This window comes from Nannospalax galili, unplaced genomic scaffold (genome assembly GCF_000622305.1).
Source record: "Nannospalax galili isolate Female #2095 unplaced genomic scaffold, S.galili_v1.0 scaffold335, whole genome shotgun sequence".
Taxonomy (NCBI): Eukaryota; Metazoa; Chordata; class Mammalia; order Rodentia; family Spalacidae; genus Nannospalax; species Nannospalax galili.
The window spans coordinates 967,634-976,918 of NW_008337842.1; the positions used below are offsets into that span (position 1 = coordinate 967,634).

Below are 9,285 nucleotides of genomic sequence, written 5' to 3' on the forward strand. Positions count from 1 at the left end.
CTGGAGTTGCTTGAAAGCTGGAAACATTCCTCTAGGCAGGTTGTAGCTTCCCCTGCTACAACCTCAGTGGTGCCTCTCCCCTGCCTTCCTTCCATCCCCCAGGACACTGGTTCCTCTCAAGGTCAAATGGGCAGGTGGAGGAGGGGCTCTCAGAAGCCAAGTTTCACTTCCACCAATCTCTCCCCCTCCAGGTGAGGATACCCTAGTATGCTTAAACATCCATTGGGGATCCAGGCTCAGTACCTCCCAGAAGAGCCAGTGATGGCTCCTTGCCCTCCAGGAAGGCCGCCATGCCTTGTTTTTGGGTCCGAAGGGCCAGCTGCAGGGGTGTGCAGCCCACTTTATCCTTGGTGTCCATCTGGGCACCAGCCTTGACCAGCACTTTGAGGATGGCTGCGTTGCCCTTGAGAGCAGCCAGGTGAGCAGGCGTCCAACCCACTTTATTGCATGCGTGGACATCAGCACGGTGCTCCAGCAGGCGGATGATGCTCAGGAAGGCACCCTTCTGTACCGCCAGGTGGAGGGGTGTCCAGCCTGACTGCTCAGCAGCATTGGGGTCGGCCCCACCCCTTAGCAGGGCTGACACCACTACTTCTTCCCTGTGGCGGGCAGCCAGGTGCAAGGGCGTCCAGTGCATACCTCCAAGAGCATCCAGGTTTGCATGGCTCTCAGTCAGCAAGTGGATGATCTCCAGGTGGCCCTTGTAAGTTGCTAGGTGCAGGGGTGTCCAGCCCTCTTGAGTGGGTAGCTCAAGGCTGGCCCCGTATCTGAGAAGCATCTTGCAGATAAGGTACTTGCCCTTGGCTGCGGCCATGTGCAGTGGGCCACAGCCACTGCGGTCAAGGGCATTGGGAGATGCCCCAGTCTTCAGCAGGTGTTGGATGGCTCTCACTTTTCCCCTCTCCACAGCCAGATGCAGGGGTGTCCTCAGGTTTCTCTGCTGAGCATCCAGCTTAGCCCCCTGGCCTGTCAGCAGCTTGACCAGGCCAATGTGGCCAAAGTAGGCAGCCACGTGGAGGGGTGTCTTGCCCTCAGCCTCATGCAGGTTAAGGTCAGCCTGACGTGAGACCAGAAGCCGTGCCACATTCTCAAAGTCGTTCTGTGCAGCCAGGTGGAGTGGGGCCCAGCCCTCATGCTCCTGGGTATTCACCAGGGCCCCATGGTCCAGGAGCAGGCGGGCAGTGCGGTCATCCCCATTCTGGGCTGCAAAGTGCAGTGGAGCCCAGCCATCCTCATCTACCAGGTTGGCATCAGCACCATGTGCCAGGAGCAGGGCACAGAGGTCAGGCTGCTGGTCCTGGGCGGCAATAAGGAGGGGTGTGTAGCCAGAGGCTGTCTGGCAGTCCACATCAACCTCATGAGCCAGCAGCAGCCTCACTTGTTCCACACTGCCCTGGGCCACCAGGAAGTGGAGGGGAGTCACTTTGTTCTCATAGATGTGCAGCTCTTCATCAACTGGGTCCAAGCTCTGGCTGTCCAAAAGCTGCAGGACCCGTTTCAAGGAGTCACTTGAGTCTGCTCAGAGAAAGGTGGATTGAAAGCAACAATAAAATAGTCTATCCAGAGGTCATCTTAGCCAGCTCCCTGCTTCTTGCAGACACTTTGCAAAAACAGAGACTAGTAGGGTGAGGCAAAGGCTTTTATGGTATTATGGTTTGCTGAGTACGCCAGAACTCGGAGGTGGGAAAAGCCAGGCCTGGGAAGCCTGGGTGCAAACCTCACTCTACCCCTGAGCATCCCTTGGCCTATGCTAATTCACTACCCCATTTGAGCCTCTGCACCCAGTTCTGTAAAGGGAGATGAGCAATGTTGGACCATTCTCCCAGTGTAAAGCCAAAGTAGGTAGGTAAGAACTTTCAGAGGAGGATCTGGGAGGACGAAAGCCAGAGGAAGTCAGAACTGCACTGGAGGCTGGACTTGGGTGATATAAACTACCCCCTAGATCTCCAGGCCTCACTTCATCCTCCACCTAATGTGTATCAGAATTAAACAATGGCTACCACCAAAGCCCACCGCCACACATACAGATTCTTATTTAATATGTTTGGAACAGACCCGGGACATCCTTTAATCCCACCAAGAAATTCTAACACAAAGCCAGTATTGACAGCCAGTATTCTGTCTCTCACTGCAGAAACGGGAATCCGGTCTTGTCAGGACGCAGACATGAAGGGGTTGCTGAGCCAGAACTTCAGGGGCATGAGCATTTCTGGGTCATGCACTTGGGTGCTGGGAAAGGCCACCCCACCCCTATGTATGATAGGCCTGGGGAAGAGGGTAGAGCAGGGAGGATAAACAAAGGGAATAGATGGATTTTACTTCCTCCCTGTGGAGTCTCTGGTCCCACAGAAGTACCCCAGACTCACTGCTGTCTGCAGGCTCCTGGTTGACTCCCTTGCTGACCTGGGGAGGTAGACCAACAGGTATGTGGAATTTCAGTGGCGGCCAGTTCTGGTCCTCCCTTTCCTCCCCACCTTTCCTCCCTCCAGTGCTCTGTTACCTCTCAGGAGTCACAGCCCACCCTACCTGGAAGACCATCCTATACTATTGCCCCCAAACCCCAAATCTAGAAAAAATGGCAAGCAGGGACATCCTGGGGTCTGACCTTCAGGGTGGATCTGTGGAGCCCCCGAGAGTCCCTGATAGTTCCCGGGGCAGGAGAGATGAAAGATGATGCTGACATCCAGAGTGACAGCTTAGGATAGCTGAGGTCTCCCTCTGCAGCTCTCCATATGTATGAGAGAATCATGTCCTTCTCTGGGACTCTGAGCCACAGCATACCTGGCCCTTAGAGCAGAGCACCGCTGGGTACATTGGGGAGTATATGGTCCCCTGTGGATTCAGGAGACCCCCAGCTGGCCTCCCTAGTTTGGAAAGTAGAATATGCCCTAGCTTGGTTTGAAGTTCCTGTGCCCCCTCACAGCCAGGTAGCCTTGTGAGTGACAACCTTTGCTTGTGCTCTCCTTGTCCCAACAGAGACTGCAGAGGTCACACAGCAGCCTCCAGCAGCCCAACAGTGGCCAGCTCAGCCTGCCACACTTACCTCTTGAGGCTGGCGCAGGGAAGGCTTGCAGGACACCTTCCTGGCCAAGACTTCATTTTCAGGGTCTGTCACGGGGCTTTGGAGCAGGGAAAGCAGCATGTCTGTCTCAGTGGTGACATCTGCTCCACAAAGGAAAGAGAAGAATGAGGTAACAGGTTTGCCCAAAGGTTCCCTTCTCATTTTAGATGCTCTAGCATTTCCTGTGTCCCCTTAAGTACATTCCTAGGTCTATGCATATCCCTACCTACTCACCAGGAGGTAAGAAATAAAGCCCCAGCCTTGGCATGGCAGGGATACATTTGGGAAATCACTGACCCTCTGAAGGTCAGTCTTATTTTCCATAGGAGAGGGGAAGGACCAGGTGGTCTCTAAGATGCTCATACCTGTGTGTGTCATCTAGTCCCTAGAGGACCAGATAACTTCCAGGCCTCTGACCTCATAGACCCTCAAGCACCACAAGTGCTCAAGGCTGACTGCAAAGCTCAGCAGCAGGGTCAGTCTCAGACACTGGCTTCTGCTGCTGTCTCCACCCCCTAGGCACACAGTGGACATACACTGAATATATCCATCCTCAGTTGCCAGGCTCTGAAAGTCTGCCTCCGAGGCCCACCCTGAAGATGTGCCTTACATATCTTTCTGGCCCCTAGTGCCAAGGGCATCTCTGCATGTCTCTCCGGAGAGGGCCTTCCCCTGTTTCTCCGTCCCCAAGCCTGAGACAAGGAAGCATGGTTAGACACCTAGAAAACATGGCCTCTTCTTGGGGTCTTGGTCCCAGCAGTGAGTCATCAAGTTCACCATTTGCTGGGCTTCGTCTGGCCACTCAGCAGGGATAGGCTGCAGGGAGGGCCTCATACCCGCAGCTACACGGATGATGATGGTCATCATGTTGAGTCCTGTGAGGCAGGGGTCAAGCTGTGGAGGTGCTATGTCAGGGACAGAGGAACTGCAAGAGGGTAGTGGCTGGAAGGATCCTGACTGGGTAGGCATGCTGTAAGTGTTCTCTACATGCCCAGTGAGTAGATAGCTAGATCTAAGACTTGCTTGAGGCTCTGGTTTGAACAGTTGAATCCCTGGTCCAGCTCTGGCCAAGACCCATGTGATCTCCACTATCCCTTTTCCATGTAAAGGCAATAGGGTGGACCAATAGGCAAAAGGCTTCAGTTTTCCACATTTCAAGGTACAGGGACTCCACACATCAGAGTCATAAGGTAAGATAGAGGCTACGGTTTGCATTGCCTTTCACTGTTACAAAAGCTCTAGCATTGATGGTGCAAGGAAGCAGGGTAAGGTAGAAATCCCTGAAGAGTTTATGTCATGGTTCCCCAACCTCAGCCTCCCATAGCCTCCCGGGACCCCGCCTCAGGAGACTGTCCCCACCCCAGACACAGAGCCGTGGTCATTTATTACCCGCATATGGCTTCTTCTGAGTGAGGAGCTCCCACACGACAATCCCAAAGCTGCGGAGGAGAAAATATTCCCAGAGAGACTTGGTCTGTTATCCATGATCACTGCAGGCAGGGGGAACCCCATGGGTCCCACAATCCCAGGAAAAGTCCCCCCAGAACATCATCTTTCCCCTTCTGTCCTGGTATGGAAGTACCAGACCTCACTCCTGTCCTGCTCTGCTTGTTGGCCACAGAGAGAAGGTTGAAGATAGTACCCTGATCATGTGACACAGAGTCCAGGTGCCCACTAACCTGTACACATCATATTCAGGCCCTGGAGCCTTGTTACTCTCCAGGAACATTTCAGGGGGGATGTAGCTGAGCGTGCCCCTCAGAGCTGACCTCTCGATGTACTGCTTTCGGGTTGACTGTTCCATCCACTTGGACAGGCCGAAGTCTGAAATCTGGGAGAAAGCCAGATGCCAAGACAGGGAGGCAACAGAGTTCCACTTTCCATAAGTCAGCTGTGGCTCCTTCTTGCCCCTATCAGCATGTCCTGTTACAGTACAGTGCATGGTTTTCCTCTCTACTGTCCCCTAGTTCTACACTCAGTGCCTGGAAAACCTTGGATAAGCTACTTATCTTCTCAGAGCCTCTATTTCCTCATCTATAGAATGGAAATAGCAGGAGTACTTAACTTAGAGGCAATTGTGGGCATTAAATGAGGTGACATGCAGACAGTGCTTGGAGCACAAAGTAAGGACTTAGTAGGTGCTTGTCACTATCCAGGGCTACCATGGATCAGCTCATCTCGGTGACCTTGTTCTTCCTGTCTCTGAGGCCCCTGAAGCACTCATGCCATGTGTGTTTGTGGGCCACTCCCAGTCTTTCAGCCATTTATTCCCCAGTTGCTGTTCATTGAGGGTCAACGGGGTGGGCTACTGAGACACCCTCCAAATATACCCTAAGGATGGATATTCAAGAAGGGTACACACTCATTAAGAAAGAGTTTCACAAATGAGGACTGCTCATTTTCAAGACCCCTCCTTGCCTCAGGGGGCTGTGATTCTCTACTTCTTAACTGTCGTTGCTTGTCTTTCAAAAAGAAAAAAATAGAAAAAGAGTTTCATAAAATGATTACATCCTTGCCACAGGGATCAGCAAAATGAAGAAACAGAGGCATAATGGGGGTACTGAAGAGGGTCCTGTTGGAGTAGATCAGGAAAGACTTCCCTAAGGAGCTAAAAGTTGAAAGATGATTAGAACCTTGCTAGATAAAGAGGACTGGTGTAACAGAATATGCACAAATACTAGGGCCAAGAAAGAGCGTAGCGTGTTTCGGGAGCTGGAAAAAGGGGTCATTATGACCTTTTAAATGTGTTATCTCATTTACATATACCCCTTCCCCAAGCAAAGAGTGCGAGGGGTAGAGATTATTCTACCCATTTTGGAAATGGACAACTGAGGCCCAGAGAGTACTGTTGCAGGCGCCATGACCCTCAGTCTCGTGCCTCAAAATTTTCTGCTTACCTGTCTTTTGGGTGTGACCCCTGAGTTCACTATTTGTCCAGGTGCAGATAGCAGAGCTCAGGTAGCAGACAGAGAGTCTTGCTTACCTGGAGGAAGTCTAGCATGCAAGGGCGAAGGGCAAGGAGACTGGCCAGGGTCTCACCTTGACGTGCAGGTTGTTGTCCAGCAGAATATTGCCTGGCTTGAGGTCCAGGTGGAGCAGAGGCGGCTTAATGCTGTGGAGGAAGTTCATGGCCAAGCTGGTCTCATGGATGATGCGAAACTTGAGTTGCCAGCTGAGGCTGTGGGTGGGCAGCATCTTCTCCAGGGAGCCATTGGCCATGAACTCCATCACAATGCCCAGGGGCTGCTTACATACCCCATAGATGGATACGATATGCTGGAACTTGATCTTTTCCATTTTGACTGCTTCTTCAGTGAGACAACTCACTTCAGAACTGTGGAGAACCAGGAGTGAGATGGAAGAGGGCAAGCTGTTATTACTAGAGGGACTGGCAGAACCCACCAACTCATCATGATGTAAGCTCAGGGGACCCAGAGAAGTCTCAGGAGCTAAGGTAGCAGAGGGAGTCTTGTTCCCACAAGGAACACACCTTGGTTCCACACCTACAGGCAGCCGGGACTGAGGCTCAAGTGGCCATCAACGATAAACCAGGAAGGCGAGGAGTTTGCAGGCTTAGGAGTCCATCCACTCTGCAGAGCCAGCCACAAAAAGCCTGGAACACAGCCTGTCATTTATCCTGGCTGCTTTCTTACATGTGCATCTCCCCTAGTAAGTTTCAAATCCCTGGAGGACTAATATTATGCCGTGTATTTCTGTTTTAAAATACCATCTATTGCCATTTTGATTACGAAAGTAATACATACACCTCATAGAAAGCCTAGTGGATACAGAGTAGTATAAAAAAGAAAATTTAATCACCAGTAATCCAGCCTTCAGGGTTGGCCTCTATTACTGCCTTTTATGACTCGTTCTCTGGGAATCTCTTTCCCTTTCCCCCTCCTTTCTGCTCCTCCCTCCTCCTCCTCTCTCTCTTGCGATCCTGATCCTGCAGCAGTCAGTCTGAGAGCTTCTCAACATTGTTGTTCTTCGGAACTGTGGTCTCTAATGGATGTAGGGTAGTCCACGTTATGGGTGAACTATAATCAGTTCTCTGTCCTCCCCACCGGGCACGGCCATGCACTGCACAACACGTCTTTGTGAAAATGAACAGAAATCGAGACTTAAGGGGGAAGCCGTGCCAAACAGACTTTGCTGTGAGCCCTCTCCTCATTTCACTGTGTGTGCCCACAGAACAGTAAATATGCAAATTGCTGGAGACTCTGGGGATTGTAGGGATGGGGATTAATGAGAAATGGCATTTTAAAAAGCACCGTATCTGTAAAGCTTGTGCTGGTTTTACCGGGGGAAGCTGTTGGCAATCTGCTCTCAGGGTCGCTCTGGGAAGCCAGCCAGAGAGCTGTGCGTCCGGGAACAGTGACCCACTCTGCAGGCAGCTGAGCAGCTGGCTACTGCGGGATTAGCCTCTTCTAGCCCTTTCTTCTCTGCTATTCCAGAGATCTTCCCACTGGCTCTGTGATGTTTTTAATGCCCTCTCTTTTCATCTTGGGTGTGTAAGAAAAAGAATAAATCCACTGTGAAGTGGAAGAAACATGGGGACTTCAGGTAACACTGTCTTTAATTCAAGACTCCGTTCCACCACATGGGGTATGCGTGATTCTGGCCTCAGTTTAACCTATAGATGGGAAGTATGTGTCCCACACAGTTCTCAGACTTCTTCAAACCACTGCTGTCTTTCTGGCCTCAGACACCATTGCCCTAGTCCTCAGCAGACAACTCAGCTCTCTTGTCCCTCAGAGCCGAGACTGAGGTTCTCACAGTGACTGAAGAGCCCCATATGCTCTCCTCCCTCCCCTCAGGGGTAGCTCACTGACCTCATACTTACTAACCAGGCTCCCTGCTCCTGCTTCATGGGCCTCTTATCGTCTTGCCCACATGGAAGTGTGTAGCCACCTCAAGAACTTTACACTTGCTGTTCCCTCTGCCTAGAACACCTTCACTAACTGAACCACATGACCTACTCTTCATCTGCTTCAAAGACTACTCAAATTATCCTTAATTAGTATATAGTTCACAAACCAGTCTGTGTAGGATGGCAGTCTACCTCAACTCTATCAAAACTTATCCAGTGACCCTTAAATGACCCTCAAATTAATATTTCTGGGCCAAACCTATTCTTGGAAGACCCGACTACTCAATTCTTCTTAGGTATATTAGTTAAGAAAATGTCAGGTAGTCATGAGTGCTATGAATAAGGGCTTTATTTGGTTCTTTACTCATTGTTTTCCTCCATTAGACTATAACCCCATGAGGATAGGAACTTGGGTTTGTTCACTTGGTGTTTAGAATGGATGATCTCTACCTGACTTCAACGACCACCTAAAACAAACACCTGGCAAATGTTAATAGTGTTAGTACCCATCTTTACCCTGAAGTATATACTTGGCAACTCTTCTTGACTGTTTATAGACACATATATTAAGCATGTGTGCATGTGTGTGGATTTAGGATAGCCCTCCCAAAACATGGGCTTCACAGTCTCTTTTGTGTCAATACCATCATTCAACAAATATCTATTGAACACCTACTATGTGCCAGGTACTAGCAGTGAGCACAGCAGATACAAGCCCCTATTGTCACAGAATGACATTCCTAGTGGGCCTTGTCCCCTTCTGGCCACCCAGGCAGTGTACAGACCCCAACACCCTTCTTTTACATCATGTCCCCCACAGCCAGCTCAGCACAGGCACCAGGCAGTGTTCATCCTCACCTCTTTTCCTTCCCCTTAACTCCAACACCAATACAACAATCTAGGTCTCCATCATCTCTTGCCTATAGACATCAGCCTTCCGACAAGACCAGCATCCATTCCACCTCTTCCAATCCATTTCCTATGCTGCACATCTGACTGCTTCCTCCCTATACCCACTCCTCAATCTGGTTGAAATCCTTGGTAGCTTTTCCTGCTCCTTCTCTCCCTCAGCTCCAGCTACAACAGCCTTTCCCCCATCCTTGCACATACTGTGCTCCTCTTGCCACAGGTCCCTTGCATGCTCCATTGCATGCAAACTCTCTCTTCACCTACTTAACTCACACTCCTTCATGTTCCAATGCTAGTTTTAAAGTCTTTTCTGATCTCAGTCAAATTCTGTCATTGAGTGCTCATGGGACCATAAACCATCCCTTTCTTACACATCTCATAGTAGCGTATGTATATTATGTTTCTCTCTCTCTCTCTCTCTCTCTCTCTCTCTCTCTCTCTCTCT

The 9,285-nt window shown here is 50.6% G+C and overlaps 1 protein-coding gene across 1 annotated transcript in view; it reads right to left on the reverse strand.

Moving 5' to 3' along the window:
- Positions 1–211: 211 nt before the first annotated feature.
- Positions 212–9,285, reverse strand: part of Ankk1 (ankyrin repeat and kinase domain containing 1) — an 11,001-nt gene continuing 1,927 nt past the window's right edge. The window contains exons 2-8 of the mRNA XM_008832753.1: positions 6,101–6,395; positions 4,741–4,892; positions 4,451–4,500; positions 3,781–3,936; positions 3,044–3,162; positions 2,367–2,403; positions 212–1,515 (exon numbers count right to left, since the gene is read on the reverse strand). Of these exons, the coding sequence (XP_008830975.1) occupies positions 212–1,515; positions 2,367–2,403; positions 3,044–3,162; positions 3,781–3,936; positions 4,451–4,500; positions 4,741–4,892; positions 6,101–6,395 (2,113 nt within the window). The remainder of the gene's footprint in view (positions 1,516–2,366; positions 2,404–3,043; positions 3,163–3,780; positions 3,937–4,450; positions 4,501–4,740; positions 4,893–6,100; positions 6,396–9,285) is intronic.